The sequence below is a fragment of the Trachurus trachurus genome, assembly GCF_905171665.1.
Source record: "Trachurus trachurus genome assembly, chromosome: 13".
Classification (NCBI taxonomy): Eukaryota; Metazoa; Chordata; class Actinopteri; order Carangiformes; family Carangidae; genus Trachurus; species Trachurus trachurus.
The window spans coordinates 18,450,162-18,470,371 of NC_139892.1; the positions used below are offsets into that span (position 1 = coordinate 18,450,162).

The following is a 20,210-nucleotide window of genomic DNA, read 5'->3' on the forward strand; positions in this document are numbered from 1 at the left end:
CCTCCTCCTCCTCTCTGTTGGTCAAACTGCTCAGAAACAGCCTCAGTAAAAATAGTACATAGTAAAGGTTGCTCAATGTTTTTTGGTCTGGACACAAGGGTTCTGCAGTTTTGGTAATATTTTGATTGTGAGTGGAAATTCCAGTCTTGGCGAGCTGCAGGTGTGATTCATGGCTAAAGGGAAATGCCACCTACTTTGATCATGCGGTTATTGGGCTTCATGCAAGCACCAGTCATACAAACAGATTTGTTCCCCAGGTGGCAGCCAGTTACAAGTTGTTTCAGGGAATTTGTGGCTCCTACCGAGTTTCTGTCATTTCTGTATAAAGTTGATTGTACAAAAAGTTAATTATTAAATCATCTAGCAGTTTCAATAAGAATACAAAAGTGTTCTTGCATCACGGCATAAATTAAATAAACTAACTAAGCAGCAAATCCTCATATTCAAGAAGCACGAACCAGCAAAGATTTAGCGTCTCTGCTTAAAATGGGAGTTGTATTGCAGAACTTAAAACACTTAGAAAATATTATTACAGCTGTCAATGATATAAGTATTGTGTGTGTGTTTTTTTTGTTATTTCTAAGTGTTTTCCCCTGCGTTGAAAGACTAACTCTCTTCATAAGACTCATATGACAGGTCTGGACCATTCAGGAATTTCCTTGAAATGGGCAAATTCTCTTAAATCACTTGTTCATGCCACTTAAGAACAAATCTGTTTTGATTCCTGCATGAGGCCCTTTGGCTCTTGCATTGAATAAAACTGTGGAGTTTCCATCTTTGCCCTGGGCTCTATAACATCCTGTGGAATATAAATATAAATGTGTGTCTATCCTTAAAACAAGTCAACATTCAAGAATTCAAAGACATGCTCGTCTTCTATGAGTGAATGAATTTTTCAGTCCTATAGACTCATGAAAACTTTCAAGTACCTACTGGATAAAGCAATAACTTCTCCAGCTTTGATATATTCATGCACAAATCCCATAACATATCAGAACATTTTGCATGTCCAAGCACTGATGTGTGTATGTTTTGTGTACGTTTGCAGGCCTTCCAGCAGACACTCTCCAGGGCCACAGAGATCGCTTCCAGGAACAGTTTAAAAAGTATAAAACACACACACACACACACACACACACACACACACACACACACACACACACACACACACACACACACACACACACACACACACACACACACACACACACACACAGAAAACCAGTCTGTCACATCATCACTTTACTCTCTGAGTGTGACACAGGGGATGGAGCCCTTTGTACCATCTTTAGCACCATCTGCTCCTCTCCTCCTTCTTTTCTCTTCTTCTGTCGGTCCATAACCATCCATCTTCCTCTCTGTTTCAGGTTAAAGAGTCTCTTCTATCGCTCCAGTAACTTGCAGTATTTCAAGAGGCTGATTCAGATCCCACAGTTGCCTGAGGTGAGAAGTGCCCTCACTAATTCCACATTGAACCACTTCTAAACCCCAGGTTAATCCAAGGAAGTTGTTTCAAATTCATGTTTAACACATGTTTTAAATTCACCTAAAAAACTAAAATAGTTTTCACTGTGATGGTCATCATTCATATCTTACACTAGCTTATTATGTGTTTTCATAACATGCTTTTCATGTTTTCTCTACCTGAGATAATAGAAATGTGAGCTGCCTTCACTACATGCACCTTTGGCTCATACTAAATTGTAACTCATATCCATCACTGACATTGACTGGGCGGGGACAAAGACATGCATGCTCCTCACCGCACCACAGACTTGTATGCTCCTCTTGAATCTCCCCAAATAGCAGTGAAGTTTGCTGTTAACGCTTCACACAAGGCAAATGATTGACTTTCACAAAGCTGCAAGCGCACTGATTGGAGTCATGTAATCCATGTGGAATGTAGGTAGCAGATACGGATGTAATTTATATCTGAATGACATTTTTTTGCATACTTTTTGTTCTTCATGTTGAAAAGGCTGCAAAAGCCTCAGATATCAACAGTCTAACATTTGGAAATCAGAAGGGACCAGGCCTCCGACACATACATCAGATGTAAAAGAAAAAACTAAACTAAATTTACTGTAAATGATCCAGATCTGCCCCAAAATCTCATGGATTCCTCCCTGGCCCCTTCCCCATCCCTCCAGCAGATCGGTTCAGTACTTTCTTTGTAATCCTGGTGAAAGCATCTCGTTGGCAGAGGTAATAATATAATGCTCAACCGTGTTGTTTCTGTTCCTTGCAGAACCCTCCTAACTTCCTACGTGCGTCAGCTCTGTCGGAGCACATCAGCCCCGTGGTCGTGATCCCCGCCGAGTCCTCGTCCCCTGAGTCAGAGCACATGGTGGAGACGGACGACCTGGTGGACACAGACGTCCCCTCGCTGCCGGTAACTACACCAGACAAGTGTTCCTGAATGATACCGTCTTAGATGCAATCCATCTGTTTTCTAACTGTCTGGCTCCTCAGTTGATAATATGTGCTGATGTAATCAGCAATCAAAAATTTACAAAGGCTGTTTTGGCTGTGGGAGTTTCAGCAGGGAGTAGATGCAGAGTGAAAATGGAGGATATAAAATTGGAAGTAACCTGCTCCACGAACAGACTCCCTCCTGCAACCACATATTTTTAGACTCTTGTCTTGGTAAAACAGCGCTAAACATCTGGTTTATGTTTATGCTGGCATGTCATGGTGTTAATGATACTGACTTTCAAAGAGCTGGCCGTTGAGGTGAACGTGAGTTATAAAACATATTTGTCTTCTTGTGAAATGGGAGATAATGGGGTAATTAATGACATTTTGGACCCATTACACAGCTGCAGAACACCTGGAACATAGACTGTATGACGATGTTGATGATGTTTGAGAGGTAATGAATGTTGTTTTTAGCTGTTAATCCAAACTAGTTCTGTTATGTTATATTCAGCTAATGACAAGACACAGATCTCAGAGGAACTACGGTGGTTTGTGTGATGCAGGTTGCAGGTTGTTTTCGTAAACAAACAGTTGTGTGGACTCCCTGAGAGAAACCAGTCGCTCGGGAGCTCCCCTGAGAACTGAGTGTCTTTTTTTGTGCTTGCATGTGCATCACCAGTGGAAACACTGAAGTGACATCATCACACATGTCTATAACAACAAGACAGAGGAACAGAGGATGCTGTGGTCATAGCTGTGTGTTTTTTGTATGGTGTGGGTTTCACATGAATGAGTTGCAAAGGAGACAACACGGGAACTTATTGTAATATTAGTTTCATGTCATGTGAACAAAATGTTTCAGTCTGGATCAGTCACTGTATGTTTATGCCACTGTTGTGCTGAACCAGTACCTACTCTGAAGTAGAAATTAAAAAAAGAAAAAAAAAAAAGAAAAGTGCCACAGTATTTCCCAGTACCTGCAGTGTGGACACAGTGCAAAGAAATGTGTAATCACAACTTTTGGGAAAGGTAAAGTAACTAATAATTACAATATTCATCCAGTTTAGATATTATGATTAAATCTCAGCCAACATTAAAATGGTACTAGTCTGTTTTAAATGCATATTTCATTACATTTGTTCATATTTTTACTTGAAACCTCCTTTTTCTAAACTCCCAGGCCGCTGTGGAGACCAAGTTTGACGACCTGTTTGGTACCACTGCTGCTGTCGACCCGTTCAACTTCAACAGTCAGAACGGCATGCGCAAGGACGACAAGTAAGGCTCATCACAAGATCATAGAAAGAGTTGTCTTTTATATGAAGATTCCAGCTGTCTGAATTAATTGAAAGTGATCAAAAAACAAAATAATGCAAATGTATCTTGTCACAAAGCACTGACCAGACTCATCTTTAGAAACTGGTTACATTGGACACCGTTTCTTCACCACACTATCATTTCTAGCAAAAACCAATAGTACCAGATGTATAAACATGAAAATTATTTGCGTCCCTACCCTGGACCTAAACTGCACAAAACACCCCCTGAATTTACTCCTCTCATTGAAGTACTGGGCTGAATACTACATACGTATATCATTGACATTACAGTTTATTAGCTAAGTTTGTATTTATTTATTTGGTCTATGAGAGATATTGTGTCTTTGTTCCTCAGAGACCGGCTGATTGAACAGTTGACGAGGGAGATCCAGGCCCTCAAAGACGAGCTTGAGTCATTCAGACTGGAGGTAAAGAACTGACGAACCCCTTTTCTTTTTTACCCACTGTTTCATCTTTTCAACTTTCCATAGAGCATTAACCGAATCAAAGGAGAACCAGCGCCATGTGACATTTATCTATACAGACTCTTCCAGAGGTGACTCAGCCTTTTCTTACGTCTTTATCTCTGCCTCTTTCTTTCTCTCTTTCTATCCATCGCCAGAGTGGTCGGTTGTGTCAGGTGTTGAGGGGGCGCGTCAGTGAGCTGGAGGCGGAGCTCGCTGAGCAGAGCCACCTGAGGCTGCAGGCTGTGGGCGAGAGCGAGTTCCTGAAGGCCGAGCTGGACGACCTGAGGAGGGTCAGAGAGGACACGGAAAAGGAGCAACGGAGCCTGACGGAGATAGAGCGTAAGTCGTTTAGAGATGTTGAAGATGTGTCGTCGTTATTCTGTTGCATTATTGTGTCTGAAATAACCCAACTGATGCAATCGTGTTCCACTATAGATGCTTATGAATGTCTTTTGACACGCCAGGACACTTCACGTGCAGTGTTTTACATTTTAGCCCCTTTATTTTTCTTTTTGTTCCTCAAGTGGCTGTATCCTGACTCAGCTGAAAAAACAGGAAGTCAGGGCGTTAAAAACAAGTTCATTTCTGAAACAGTGACTCACAGTGAAAGGAAGGAGAAGATTAATAGCTGTCACGTGAGAAAGCAAAAAGAATCTCCTAAAACAGGGTTTTTGTTGTAGAAATAATTTGCTTTCCTCAGCTGGTAATTGTCTTTGTCTCTCCATGCCTTCACTTGTCTCACCAGGAAAAGCACAGGCCAACGAGCAGCGCTACACCAAACTGAAGGAGAAGTACACAGAACTGGTTCAGAGTCATGCAGACCTGTTGAGGAAGGTGAGGCAGACAACTCCTGCTCCTTCATGTTCCGAAAAAACCTTCCTTTGTCCTTTCACCAGACTGTAAAACCTTAAGCCTCCAAGTTAAATTAAGCCCTGTCATCTCAGTGTCATTACTTGTTTGCCCCAAGCTGAGGCCCCAGCTCCCGTCACAATTATTTTGGTGTGTGTGTCTGTCTGTGTCTGCATCTGTGTCCCATCATGTGTGTGTTATATATATGTGTGCGTGTCTGTGTGTGTGTGTGTGTAGAATGCAGAGGTGACCCGGCAGATGACGGTGGCGCGGGCAGCACAGGACGAAGTGGAGGCGGTGAGGAGAGAGATGCAAGACAAGGTGAAAGCAGCCCAGGAGGCGGCAGACAGACAGGTAGGTAGGGAGGAGATAAACGTTGTTAGGGGCTGCAGTGGCCCCGGTTTGATTCCACCGGTGGCCCTTTGCTGCATGTCAGTCCCCCTTTCTCTGTCTCCCCATTTCCTGTCTCTCTACAACTGTCCTATCAATTAAAGGCATAAAAAAACTCACTGTTCTGCAGCCAAGGGATTTGACTCAGAGTCCAACAGCGTTGTGGCAGAAGACTCAAACACTACTAGATAGATAGATAGATAGATAGATAGATAGATAGATAGATAGATAGATAGATAGATAGATAGATAGATAGGTAGGTAGGTAGGTAGGTAGGTAGGTAGGTAGGTAGGTAGATAGATAGATAGATAGATAGATAGATAGATAGATAGATAGATAGATAGATAGATAGATAGATAGATAGATAGATCTTTAATCTCTAGTGCAGAGGTTTGAATGCAGTGCAGTTATTTAGTTACAGAATTAGCCTAGAAATCTAGACGCACCCTAGCGGCAGCAAATACATTTGCTCCGCAGGTCAGTCTGGAAACGAGCCATAGGAACTTTTTGAGTTGCGAACACCGTTTGTGTTCACCAATCACAGCGCTCTATCTGTTTAGAGAGTCGTTGGGCGGCTTAACGCGATGACGACATACATTTTAATTGGCTTGTCAGGCTAACAACATCCTGCTCTTTGCTCTGATTAGTCGTAGCCCTCAAGCGCTACCCTATTGCGTGCAGAGGCAGTTTGAAAGACAGCCTTCATCCCGCCCCCTGGATTGAGCCGAGGTCTACCGGTCGTTGCCAGACTATACATTGTAATGATATAGTCTGGCTTGTCAGGCTACTACAGAATAACTCTGACAACACAAATTGCTTTGAGAATTTTTTGAAACCATACAAAGGTGTGAACTTGAAATGTGTCAAGTCTGAGAAAATCACAGTTGCTCAAAAAGATGTTATTGATGTATCCATGTTTCACTTGTGTTGCTCAGGAGAGGGAGCAGCTGGAGCAGCTCCAGGAGCTACAGAGGGAGGTGATGTCCAGTCGAACAGAGCTGAGCTCCCTGAAGACCACCATGGCCTCGTCACAACAGGTCGCTCTCCTCTCAGTTTAAAACACATTTATTCAGACACAAGACTCGAGGAGCTTAAATCTGCTAACGAGACCCCAGTGAAAGTTACTGATATAATTCATGACGTCCCAATTTTCTGTCCCACTAATAAGAAAAGATTAATGATATCACCCTGGTTTCACCCTGGCTAACAGACCTGGTTAATCCTAATGGACCGCTGTTGGGATAAAACCTAATAATGAGCTCCTGGCGCTCGGATTCCAGGCAGCAGTTGTTTGATGATCTTACTCACACTTACCCCACCTTTGTAGCATTAGTTACCACATGATTGAGCCTGTACCAGGGATCTTTTTTTACTTTTTTAGATGCAGGTAACATCAGCAGGTCAGACTAAATCCTGACAGTAATGGTGGAAACTAAACTGACCTCTAGTCCATGTTCCAAATTAAAAACTTCCACCATGGTCAAATAATATTTTCCATTTTCTTCTCAGAAATTCTCAGAAAACAGTTGTTGTGCTTCTTTTTCTCCCCGTCCGTCATCGGCACTGTCACTCCCTCCATTTCAGTTTTTTTTGTCTTCCCTCTTAGTCACCGACTGTTCTCCTTCAGCAAAACATTTCAGAGGCTCAGACACATCACATTTCTGACAGCGCTGATGTGCTAATGCAATGCTTTGACGTCGGTAAATTAATTGGTTTTCAAAGTGGGGGAAATTGTCTAAACAGTAGCAAAACTATGTTCACTCATTTCTTCTCTTCTTAATCCTCTCTCGGCCTGCGTTTGTCATCTCGGCATATCTGAGCCAAGGGGGATCTTGCACATGCCAAGATGATGTTTATAACAGACGACTGAAAGCATTTGTTTAAGAGAAGAGCCCAGAATGAAAACACAGAAGCACTGAAATTGTGTCCAAACAGCTGTGTGTGTGTGTGTGTAAATACAGACGATTGGTCTCTGCACAGCTGCATTAGTGGAGGAGGACTTCAACGTAGTACAAGCTTTACTCTGTGTATCTATTAGTAGCCAACAAGAAAGTGTGCGGGGATATTTATAAGAGGGTAATTGATTGACAGAAATTAAGTATAGAGATCCATTCATTTACATCATTAATCCCCACAATCCCTTGCAAACCCACTCATGTATTGTGACTTGGTTCGGCCCTGATCCCCCATGTTTTTCTCTCCACGCTCTGCTTCTCGTACCTCTCATCTGTCTCTCAGCCTCCCACTCCTGAGTACTATTTTTGTGGCCACTGCTTATCGGCTCTGTCACTCTTTCTGTCCTCCTCCATCTCTCTAATCTCAATAGTTCTTTTCACACTCCCGTCGTAAAAAAAAAAAAAAAAAAAGTCACATTCTTAACCATTCTGTTTCTCCTTCGTCTCTCAACATTTCTCCTTCTCTGTTGGACCTGTTGGCTCCCAGGCTGTAAGTCACTAACTTCTTCTTCTTCATGTGCATGTCTCATTATTTAACTCTACCTATGATCCCTCGGCTGTGCAACCACATCCTCGCAGAGTTCCCTTGATTGTATATCTCACCTCAACCCAAACTTCCCCGCAAACTGAACCAAAGACAGCGCTATTATGATCAGTGGCTGAAAATAAAGTGTTTTTTTTTTTTTATGTAAAGCCAGCGGATTCGCATGATACCACATCCTGACAACAGCGTTTCAACCTAACCACGTCCTACCTGCCTGAAAGTCATTTGAACTTTGTCTCTCTTGCCCTCATCCTTATCTCTCGTTTCCTCTGTGCAGTCGAGCGAGGTGCTCGGCTCTCAGCTGGTCGCCTTGGAGTCGGAGAAAGCCGAGCTGGTGCAGTCCTTGTCCACGGTGGAGGCGGAGCTGGCGTCCCAGGGGGAGGAGCTAGAACGAGTCCAGAGCTCACTGGCGACTGAGAGGGAGAGCGGGGTGAAGACGGCAGAAGCCCTGCAGAATCAGCTCAATGAGAAGGTGAAGAATTGTAATTTTACTAATTAAGTCTCTTAATTAGTTTTAATAAACCAAGTGGATGTTTGAGCACCAAGAGATAGAACCACTGAGAACCGGGGGGTCTAATGAACAGCTTCATTTTTTTTATGAACCCTCTGGCTTTTCTAATAAAGGTCAATGTGATAAGTTTAGCTTTTTGCCTGTGTGCGTTTGTGTCCACAGGAGAGCAGGGAGCAGGAGCTGGAGAGTCAGCTGGTGGCGGCCCGCTGGTCCAGTCTGCAGGGAGGCGTGGAGGAGGCAGAGAGGATCATCCAGGACTCGCTGGCTCAGATAGACGACCCGGCACACATCAGCTGCACCAGCTCTGCAGGTCAGAAGCTAATAAGACAATGCTGCTTTAACTGTGCATGCAACAATGCTGCCATTACTCAGTGCAGGAATACTAACTAGTTCTCTCCATCCTGTGTGTAGTAATGTTAGTGTGCATGTTCTCATGTTTATGTACTGGGTCCCATCTCATTGTCTTGTTTCTTGTTTGTTTATCTCTGCAGACTACCTAGCATCCAGATGTCAGGCTTCTTTAGACTGTGTGAACCGACTCCAGTCTGCCAGTCAAGCCTTTGTAGCTGACACCACAGGTGAGAGGCCTACGTTTAGCTTTGCATATGTAATCGTATATGATAAGTTAACACATAATTATGTTAAAAATATGTCAATATATGTTTTTGGCTGATTAGATCCAAGCTCTGAGCACCGTATAAATGATAATGTTGTCATGTGTCCTGCTTCAGCAGGTGCAACAAACACCTGTGAGAATTTTTGGTTGGTGTGTAGAGGCTTGAAAAATAAAAAAAGAAACAGGGTGGAAAGAAGTTGACAGAAGATGTGTAGATACAGCATCTGTAATTACAATTGGGAAAATGGTTGTCAATTAAACAGTAATGCAGGTGGACAACTTATAAAGATAAATGTATATCATCATAACAGCAATGAAATAGTGATGTAAGGTGACCTTATGTAGATTGAGGTGTGTGTGAGGTGCCCGTGTCCTAAAGGTTTGTAATCATTTGTTACAATCTCTTTAACTAGGTGTGTCTGAGCTACTGCGAGTGGTGACCCAGTGTGGCCACCTAGTGGGGGACACCATCATTCAGGGCAGCGCCACTTCCCACATGGTGCCTGTGGAGCAAGCTGATGGTAAATTTGTTTTTGAATGTGTGTGATGTAGAGACAGCTGGAGATGAATAGATAGTAGTCTCCAGTTGTCTCCTGGTGTTAATCTGTGGCTGAGTCAGTCGGCCGAGACATGTACGTGTCCTGACAGGTCTGTGAGTGGCTCATGTGTGCAGTAATGTAAGTTGGATATATGACTCTTCTGTGAATCAACTGTAAAACCTTATATGTGAACATCCTGCTGCTGCTGTTGCAGTCGCTCTATGATAAGAAACAGCTCTTTAAATAGACCCCAATGCAGAAATTCAGCCAAAACATGCACGAATAGAACAAAAGTGCTGACCTCACACAGAAGTAATGTTTGCAGAATTTGCTCTCGTGGGAGATAGTTAGTTTAGTAGCCAGAGTACGTCTAAACATGCCCAAATATAATGGCCCTCTGGCCAGCTGTCTTATTATTGCAACAGAAAACAAACACAGAGATTTGAAACTGGGTCGAACTGAAGCCGTGTCTGGAGCTGTGGCTCTGGAAATCGATGGAAAGTGCTTTGCATTGACCCTGTGTGTCTGTCTGTACTTTGGATAAACATTTGAAATGTGCTTTTAAAAGCCTATGTACAGTTTAATGCAAATCAGCCTGCTCTCCTGCAGCTAAAACCACCGAGCAGCTGCTGTGTGGAGGTAGTTTTAGTTTTCCTCTTCCCTCCTGTCAGAGTGGCTCTTTGATCAGTTAGTTGACACTTAGCCTGCGGGGCATCAGTATGATTAACACTACAGCTGCATCCACTAGTGCCACTGCTACACAGTCTACAGATGACAAAACATGGTATTTTTAAAAACTATAAATAATACAGTGGAATCTGTGTTTGTTTGTATATTTTATGGGTAATTTATGGGCAGTGGCACATTTCATCCTCCCTGTCCTCGTCTCTGTCCCTGTCAGCTCTGTCAGACAGTGTGAAGGCGTGCGGGGCCGAGGCTCTGGCTCTGCTGGGGCAGATGAAGCAGCAGGACAGCATTACCACAGCTGACAGCGGCAAACTGAAGGCAGTCCTGGAGGCCATCCTGGCCACTGCAGAGGTATCTACTTCTCTGAAATTAGCTTAGACACAAAATGGGTCACAATGTTGCCAGAGCTTCTGCGCTTTGGGGGTTTTATCTCCCGTTATCCTGACCCCAGTAAAATGCTCCTCTGCTGTGGTATTTGACTTGTCCTTCTAACTATTTCAGAAACTACGTCCTCGGGGTTTGGAGCTGCAGCAGGGGGAGCTTGGAGATCTTGTGGAGCAGGAAATGGCTGCCACCTCTGCTGCTGTTGAGTCAGCTGCTGCCAGGATAGAGGTGCTTAAGTGTGTGTGTAGATGTGATCAACTGAGGGAAAATGTGTATTTAAACATGCTTACTGTGTGTGAGAGCGTGTCGTTGTTTGCCTGCTGTGTGAAATCAGTGCCCCCCGTTTCACTTTACAGCAGCATTAACTTCAAAGTGTTTTTTTTTCCTCCCCCGTGCCTCTGTGTGTCCCGACAGGAAATGCTCAACAAGTCTCGAGCAGTTGATACAGGAATCAAGATGGAGGTCAATGAGAGGTAAAACGCAGACTACAGCCGAGTTCGAGAGCTGCACAGACGCATTTTCTCTCTGTAACATCTTAGAGTAAATAGTAGCGTCAAAGGCACAATGTATATATAATATAATATATGACGTAGCATCTTACATTAAATCTAAACTTAACTGAACTGGATCTGACAAAAGGATCGCTCTCGTATCTTGAAGAATATCACATACTCCTCTTCCACGTATTCCTTCTGGAGCTCTGTCTTCTGTCTCCTGCTTCCCGTAGCAGAGATGTAGCATTACAGTAATATTAAAGCAGAATGCATAACTCGGGGAAACTGAAACTATCTGTAAAACCCAGAACAACAACAACAACAACAACCCACAACCATGTCTGTAGCGAAGAGATAGTGGCTAAAAAATATGGAGATTAGGGAACTCCTTCATCTGTTACAGACAAACCATCACAGCAAACGAAGCCTTCAGCTGTTTGTTTGTAGAAAAGCAGATCAGAGAATGATAAAGACATAAACAAAGGCAATGAAGTGGAAGAAGAAATGCAGACAATTTTCAGCAATCACATGATATTTCAGTGCAGTCACAGATGGTCACACACTGAGGGGCGGATGTGCAAAGAATTTCATCAGTTCAGCCACAAAGCTTCTGCAAACTTTGAAGTCTGAACCTGGCGCAGCACGTAATGTCTGTCTGCAAACCTGTAATTCATTTTCTCCGCTATGTATTCTGTTTGTCAATGGAGCGGCTCCACAAGCGCATCACGTTATAGATGTCTGACATGAAATGGGTTTATTCACAATGTTGCTGCTGACAACATCAGGAAGTTCACACGTCACATGAAACGTTTTGCTTTCTCTTCTACCTCACAGAAATATGAGCATTTCTAGTAATGATGTTTTACATCCTCTCTTTTTTTAACTCTAAAGAAAAAGATAAAATTGTGTCTGTTATATTTTTTGTGTATATGAAGCCAATTGAGCGACACACTGTTTCCTCTTATCTCCCACACCCACTTAATTATTAATGTTGTTTTTTCAATATCTGTTGAATCCCACCGCTGTGAGAGATAATAAGGCAAAGTAACAAACAGCCACTGCAGCTACAAATGTTTCTGTTATTACTTTATGAACTGAAGAGGCTGATTTCCGTCTGTTTTGAGCAGTGAGTCTGGTTTGATGATATTTCTTGAGGCTACACAACGCACGAGCAGCAGCGCAGACTGAAGGAGAACGAGGAGCATTCAAGATTATTTGCACTGAACAGACTCCTTTATGTTTTGCTTCCTATCAGACAGAGAGATCAGCTCTGAACAGAAGCTTTAAGAGAGAGAGGTACAGTGTGTCAGTGTTTGTGTCTTGTGCTCTGTTGCCCCCTGCAGGATCTTGGCCTCGTGCACAGAGCTGATGCAGGCGATCAAGCAGCTCATTCTGTCTTCCAAAGATTTGCAAAGGGACATTGTGGAGAGTGGCAGGGTGAGTTATGCTGCAGTTTTATGTTTTCATTTCTTCCTGAAGTTAAAGGGATAGTTCACCCTAGAATGATATTTCGCTCATTATCTACTCACCCTCATGTTGACTAAGGGCTGGAAGAATTTCCAGAGTCCACCGTCCCTTCTCTGAGTTACAGGGGGTCTTGGCGTAGCAGTGCATTTCAATGCAACGGTTGCAAAGGGACACCAGAGCTCTTCGTAAAAAAACACACACAAAAAAACATCCAAATACCTCCATGATGCTCGTATGTAATGTCCTTCTTGTGCTGAAGCCCCAAATTGCGTAATTGTCCCGAAAAAAATTAAATAAGTCTATATTTTAAGCTTGTTTGTAGCGGAAGCTTCTCGAAGCTCCTCTTCCTGGTCCGTCCAAATCTCGCGTGATTCGCAGTAACCGCACTGACGCCGGCGTCAAGAGTTTTCTGTTGTTGACAGATTTCTCACAAGATGTTTGAGGATCAGCAGGTTTTTATTTAAAGAATAAAGCCTTATTTTCACTTATTCATTTATTTATATTTGCAGGTAGAGAGCCTAATTTATTTTTAGCATCCAATGTTAAATATATGGTATATGAAATTATAATGCTCATTATGCAGCTGTAATATATGGGTCCTTTCAGTATACTGATACTGTCTGCAGTAATCTGGTGATTGCTTCACTTCACAAGCTTCTCCAGTGAGGATTTTCTGTATTTCCTTAAACTGCGATACACTTAATATCTTCTGTTTTTGACTGATGAGGCATTTAAACGCTGGTTATTTTCAAATAATATGAATTATCAAATTCATCCATAACGAGAGCAGTTCTTATCCGAGACGTTAATATGTCCCATGTCTGTCTTTCATCCACTAGGGGGCAGCATCCATGAAGGAATTTTATGCCAAGAACTCCCGCTGGACCGAGGGGCTGATCTCTGCCTCTAAAGCAGTAGGATGGGGCGCCACAGTCATGGTGTAAGTGTGAGGGTCTCTTACTCACAACACACTGCAAAAGTGCTTATGTTCATAGAGTTAGCAGTGGAAATATTGTAGCTGTGATTAGTCTGAATGCTAAATATCCAAAAAAAAAAGGTGTAAATAGAAATAAGTGAAGATCAAACCAAACATTCAATCAGGCTTTGAACATGTGTGACTGTTTGTAATGTAGTTCAAGGACAAAGTGGTCTTAACCTCAGTATTGAAATAGCCCGGCTCAGTGAATCCCCTGAGTTTATTTTGCTCTGTGTTGTGTTGTTACAGGGATGCTGCTGACCTGGTGGTTCAGGGCAAAGGGAAGTTTGAGGAGTTGATGGTGTGTTCACATGAAATAGCTGCCAGCACTGCACAGCTAGTGGCTGCCTCTAAGGTAAGCAAAGACCAGCGGAGTCATGCAAAAACATGCAGTGGAGAGCAGAGTGAGTGATACAAGAGTGATGAGTGTATACTGATGTTTCACACAAGGAAATGGCAAAACGTAATTATGACTGGATGGTTTAATTGTTTTGGTGTTTGCTAATTTGATGCAGTTGGAAGAATACAGACATTTACACCATCCCTGTGTTGTTGATGTCATGTTTGATGCCTTGTTTTCTCCCCTCAGGTGAAAGCAGACAAAGACAGTGCCAACCTGCACCGCCTGCAGCAGGCCTCTCGAGGCGTCACACAGGCCACCGCAGCTGTCGTGGCCTCAACCAAGTCTGGGAAGTCCCAGATTGAAGAGACAGGTGAGAAAATCACATTCACAAGGTTAAATAGTTGGGTTGAACAACCAACAGTTGGTTTCCGATGGTATTTATGTTTATAAATAACAAGTAGATATGCGGTCATGATACAGAAAGTCTGGTTGTTATCGTTTCTGTATTCTTCCACTGTTTATTCTCTCAAGTAGCATTTTTCAGTTTGACCTATACATTTGAACATGGAATCTAAAAAGTTTTCTTCTGTGTTTGTCTTTCCAGATACGATGGACTTCTCCAGCATGACTCTCACACAGATCAAACGACAAGAGATGGATGCACAGGTACGGTACGCAGCAAGATACAACAGACATGGCACTATGTGGCTCACTGAGATGGATATTTCCCTCGGTGCCTGAGTCATGAAAAATCTGTTAGAAGTTAAATAGAGAAGCAAAAGTAACGTCACTCTGTGGAACTGGAAACAAGAAGATCGTGAAGGCAGTGTGTGTGTTTTGGCTGAGTATAAATTAATAGAGTTTCCACAGTAGATTTAGGAGGAGGAGTGTTTTTGATCCATTGAGGAGCTGAGTTTCAGACTTGTGTGGACACTTTACTCTCTGTGTTGTGGCTCTGCTGCTTCCACAGTGGAGAGAAAACATAGAAAGGTCTGGACCTGCTCACACACACGGCCCATTGTTGTCAATGCACAGAGGGCTCCTGTTTGAAGATTGCTCTGTGTGTTTAGGAGTTTGACTGAAACCTGTGTAAATAATGATTGCTAACTGGAGTTTAAATTTTTATTGTGACCTAATTTTTGGTTTTAACAGAAATAATTAATGACTCTCCAGAGAAAAAAAACAATGTAAAGCCTAAAGTTTGATTACCTCTTTAGTGGCTCACTTAAACTGTATGTACATCATCATTCACGGTTCAGTGAAGCTTGTTTGGTCCCTCCCAGTCTGTGTATATAACGTTTAAAACGTGGTCAGGGGTTTTGGGTGGTTTACGAGGGGAAATAAAAGGCTACAGGGAGATGACGAGGGTGTTTGGCCTCACCCTGTGTCTGTGTTTCCTTAAGGTCCTGGTTCTGGAGCTGGAGACTCGACTGCAGAAGGAGCGAGAGCGTCTGGGCGAGCTGAGGAAGAAGCATTACGAGTTGGCCGGGGTTGCAGAAGGCTGGGGCGAGGAAGAGGAAGGTGAGGATGAAAGGAAACCGCCCCACAATTAGTTTATTAAAAAAAGTCAATAAAATGTCAAGATTGACTAAAATCTGGTCTCCGTCTTCTCCACAGGCACAGGTTGAGACCTCGGGCCCCTCCCCAACAACAACCCTTCATCCCCCTCCTCCACCATAAGACCGGCTTCTGTCTGCCTCTTTCTATTTATACACACACTCTTCAGTCTCTTTCTCCCTTTTTTCTTCTCTCTTTTTTTTGCTTGTTTGTGATCTAAGCCAAATGAAAAGGTGCTTCTTTTCTAAAAACCTGCTTCTCCACCTGTGTCCAGAAGCTTCCATAAGGGACAGCACAAAGGGCTCAGCGACACAGGGGCAGCAGGGCGTTGGGCGGGGGGTGGGGGGCTGTCAGAGGGAGAAACAAATGGATGTAACGGAGTTCAGTGCCCCCCCTCCCTCCTCACCACCACCGTCGCCACCAATTGCCTCACCCCCAGGACTGTGTCGGTGAAAAGCAGCAATGAAGTTGACCCGTTGGGCCGAGTATTTATTGTCTTCTACTTTTTTTTTTTCTTCTTTCCTCGTTTTTTTAATAACAAGGAGTCGCAGCAGAGACGCTATGAGCACAAGGTCTACTCAAGACATCCCAGGATGCACTGCACAAGGGGCCAAACTCTCAGCAGAACAAAGGGGAGATCAGTAACTGTTTGCCCCAAACCCCGAACCCCCAAACCCCCTCCGACATCATGCCGTCTGTGTGTCTGTGTAACATAGACGGCATGCGACGCTGTCCCCGTTGAAACGAGTGTCTCTGGTCCGTGTTGTGAGCTCGTAAAGCTGCTCTTCAGCCGTCGGTGCAGTGTGACGCTCTCTTCCTCCCCAGTTTCTTCCTTTTCTTTTTCTCACTGTGAGTTATCACCTTATTAAGTCCATATACCGCTTCACTGGCTGGTTCACTGGACTTTCTGCCTTTTCACCTCCTCACCATTGTAACGACCATGACTGTTAACTTGACCTGACCCACCCCCACCCCCTCCCCTCCCCTACCTTCTTTTTTTGTTGTTGTCGTTGTGTTGTTATTGTTGTTTTTTCTTTCTACTTTAACAAACTCTTGCCTGAGAACTCTTAAACATAGAACAGGGAAGTAGCACACAAAACAGTCTTCTCCCTGTGAGCGTTGAGACTGCCGTCTACCTCATGCTACATCGTCAGAGGTCAAAGGTAGCGGTGCATCATGGGCAGGTTGAGAAGTGTTAATTCAAACACTAATGACGTGGGGTCAGTTTTGTTATTTTCCCCTTAAAAACATTTGAGGAGGGTCTGTGAGAGGAAACCCTCTTTTTTTATATATAGAAAAAAAAGCCACAGCACTGAGATCTGATACCTGTGTTTATCTCACATTTTCAAGTCTGGCAACAAACACAGAGTCGTAAAATGAGGTTGGAGACCCATTCTGTTTTTTTAGATAGGTCTATCAGTGGTCAAGCATCACTACTACAAACCTTACACAGCAGCAGCAGCTCTGGAGGTAGAGCCTGGACACAGACACGTAATGAACTGCTCACGGCGTTGTCTCCTGACAGACGGCAAGTATCTGCTCCTCCTGGAGACGTGATGACCCCGCCAGCAGGACGACCGTGCTCCCGGTGTGGATGATAATCCTTTTAGGGTATTGCAGGAGACAGGACTGTCCGCTTAGTCGAGATAAATCTGCAGTGGAAGCGAATGAAAATCCTTAAAAGGTTTGACATTTTTTGAGTCAAAGTTGAATGTGAGAGTTGAAGAGTTTGAGGCCATCCCCACTGCGTGAACCTTTTCCTGATGAAATGTTAAAAGATTTTACCTGCTTCTTCAAATACCCTGCAGGATTGATGGATGACTGCAGTTTTATAAATCCTTCACTAACAGCCTGCATTGCCAGGACCACAGTGGACTGAAGTATGCAGTACTCAGACTGCAGTGTTTAATAGCTTCCTCAAAACATAGTAGCTCTGTATATATCAACTACAAGGCTTTATTGTTGGAAATAATCGTCTGCTTTCTTTTGATCTAAACGCATTCAGTGGCATCCATTTTATTTTTGCATCTCTCCAAGTATGGATTCAGTTTAATTGAATTTAGGGATACAAAATGGTGCACACGAATGCCACACGTAACTAATATAAGTCATTATTTCTTCTGTAAGAGGTTGTTATTTAACAGAATTTCCTGCTGAGACTCATGAACTGACTTTCAACTTGTTTCCATTGGACTCTGAGAAGACTGACCGTGTCTCTGTGTACAAACCATGAGAGGAGCAAGCGTCCTTTTTTTTTAAACCTTTCATTTCTTCTTTCTGTTCGATGATGGCAATGATGATTCTCTTGGAGTTTGTCTCTCTCTCTGTGTCTTAACATACTTAGATTCGATGCTCCACTTCAGCTTTGTATCTCAAGAAAAAAAAACAAAAAAAAAGTTGCAACACTGGGTATTTAACAAGCGCTGGTCAAATAGTATTTGCCAATAATAACCACTCGGGGCAGCAGGTGGCTGAATCGTTAAAAAAAAGAAAGAATTATTAAACAGTCTTTAAAAAACATTTCCAGTGCGACACCACCCATCTGCTGCCCCAATGGCTAAAACAAAGAGCAAGTATTATTTGCAGTTAGTGTTGGCTCCAGGTCTTTGTATTTAATAATGAATTTAGCCGCGATCTGTTGCTTCTCCCAAACGTGGGCAATACGTAGCTGATTTCATTAGAATGATTGGAAACAAACATAAAATAATACATCCACTTTTTATGGTATAAGTGTCTTGAAAGATGGACTGAATGCACCTTGAGTGATGTTTGGTTGTATTTTTTCCCAAATATTCTTTATTAACCTTCCTCTCTCTTTGTCTCCTCTCTCTCTCTCTTTCTCTCTCTCTCTCTCTCTCTCTCTCTCTCTCTCTCTCTCTCTCTGGACTGTGTCTGTAGTCATACCAGCTCAGCCAGCCTTTCAAACTGCCTCACACTGTAGTCAAAGAGAAACAAATACTCACATAGCAACATTGAAATATGTCTTTGTATGATATACTAAAACTTTGTTGGTGGGTTTGTTTTATTTTTTCAGTTTTTAAAATAAATATTTCAACTCGTTAATACAGACCAAAGTGGGAGTGTGGTTTTTTATTTTCCTTCCTTTCCTGAGACAAAGCAGCAGCATTCAGCAATGGGGGAAATGTGATTAGTGAAATGGGAGACGTGAAGTTATTTTCAGGTAATTCAGTTTTTATGTTTTTCCTCTGCATAGTATTATTCTTGGAAAAGTTGGTTGTTACGTAACAATAACAGATTGATAAATTGCTTTGACTGTTGTATTAATCCTCTTACTTTGTAATGCAGCACAGGGAAAAACCTCGAGGAATTCCATCCAAATTAATAAGCAATTACATTTCATCTTTTTGTTTTTGTGAGGAGATAATTTGTTCAATGATGCCATTAATGAGAGTGTTTTCAATGCAAACAATAGGCTCAGTGTGTGTGTGTGTGTGTGTGTGTGTGAGAGAGAGAGAGAGAGAAACAGAAGCACAATTGGGGTATGTTCTGTATTAGCTCAGTAATTGTCCTTAACAGGACCAGTAACCTCATGTCTACATCAGAGTGGAGCTAAAATCCTAATGCACCTAATTGATTTTTAGTCATATATATATTTATTTATATATTTAGTTTTTGATGATGGGGGGGGGGTCCTTTTCCAGTAAAAGCATTGATTCGTGGAATTTAAAGTGCTTTGTTGGCATAGAACTGAAAATAAATTAATGTCAGGTTAGAGACACACAAAAAATAACATGTACCAAGTCTGTTACTGCACCTCCTGCACTGGAAAACAATGGAAAGGAAAATACACACACACACTCCCACCAACATGTGCACATATATTACACGCACGCACACACACAGATTTGTTAGAGGTATTGCAGGACTTGTGAGTAAATGAATCAGCGTAATCTGAAAACACTGTGCTGAGATTACAGAAATCCATAATCTGGGCTAAAGTGTGCTCCAGGATCAGAGTCTTATTTCCTCGCAGCTTCAATGCAACAGACTCCCACTGAGACGCTGACAGAAAAATAGTAGCTACTTGTTATGGCACAAAGCTAATGCCAACCTATTTTGCTGTAACAATATTTCTTGTTTATATTCTCTGCATTGTATTGATCCATATTTTTTAATTAAGATTTCTTGCCAACACAGTTGTTTGGTTTGGTTTTGTTAACTTCTGGTAAAGATTAGAAACCTGGAAAACAACAAAAAACTAAACTTCTGGATATTATGCTGGTTGCAGGGCAGGTGTTTCTTCCTGCACCGTTAACGAGCCACACCTGGTGTCATGGGCGCACAGACCCTGTGCCTCGTTAACTAAACAGCACAGACCATAAACATCCAGAACGGAGGTACAAAAACAGCAGTAACTCTTTTGTCTTTAAGCCACAACAACAACAAACTGAGAAGCTGCTGCAGCGAAGGGGCAAGTAGTGGGATTTGGGGCTGCTCTGATTCACTGGTTCATGCAGGTGTTTACAGGGCGAGTATAAATAATTGGTGGGATTAAAAACTAACAGTGTTCTTGTTCACAGGCCAGCGACAGCTGCCATTAATATACTCAAAGTGAACATTCAGTTTCACCAGAGACACACAAACTAACTCTGGAGGATCTCAAAGCTGAGGAATCCTTGATATAATAATAATAATAATAATAATAAAGGTGATACAGGGACAACAAAGCTAAT

The 20,210-nt window shown here is 42.6% G+C and overlaps 1 protein-coding gene across 2 annotated transcripts in view; it reads left to right on the plus strand.

Annotated features, from left to right (window-relative positions):
* The window catches only part of hip1 (huntingtin interacting protein 1), a 44,843-nt gene extending 26,831 nt beyond the window's left edge, over nt 1-18,012 (plus strand). For both annotated transcript variants that reach the window (XM_083985217.1, XM_083985218.1), the window contains exons 9-31: nt 1,049-1,106; nt 1,368-1,443; nt 2,249-2,392; nt 3,599-3,696; nt 4,093-4,165; nt 4,360-4,543; nt 4,950-5,038; nt 5,291-5,407; nt 6,379-6,480; nt 8,220-8,414; nt 8,616-8,763; nt 8,945-9,031; nt 9,483-9,590; nt 10,510-10,646; nt 10,797-10,907; nt 11,094-11,152; nt 12,517-12,610; nt 13,480-13,580; nt 13,866-13,971; nt 14,206-14,329; nt 14,564-14,625; nt 15,363-15,480; nt 15,577-18,012. In XM_083985217.1, the coding sequence (XP_083841343.1) occupies nt 1,049-1,106; nt 1,368-1,443; nt 2,249-2,392; nt 3,599-3,696; nt 4,093-4,165; nt 4,360-4,543; nt 4,950-5,038; nt 5,291-5,407; nt 6,379-6,480; nt 8,220-8,414; nt 8,616-8,763; nt 8,945-9,031; nt 9,483-9,590; nt 10,510-10,646; nt 10,797-10,907; nt 11,094-11,152; nt 12,517-12,610; nt 13,480-13,580; nt 13,866-13,971; nt 14,206-14,329; nt 14,564-14,625; nt 15,363-15,480; nt 15,577-15,587 (2,402 nt within the window). In that variant the 3' untranslated portion in view covers nt 15,588-18,012. The remainder of the gene's footprint in view (nt 1-1,048; nt 1,107-1,367; nt 1,444-2,248; nt 2,393-3,598; nt 3,697-4,092; nt 4,166-4,359; nt 4,544-4,949; nt 5,039-5,290; nt 5,408-6,378; nt 6,481-8,219; nt 8,415-8,615; nt 8,764-8,944; nt 9,032-9,482; nt 9,591-10,509; nt 10,647-10,796; nt 10,908-11,093; nt 11,153-12,516; nt 12,611-13,479; nt 13,581-13,865; nt 13,972-14,205; nt 14,330-14,563; nt 14,626-15,362; nt 15,481-15,576) is intronic.
* Nucleotides 18,013-20,210: the final 2,198 nt, after the last annotated feature.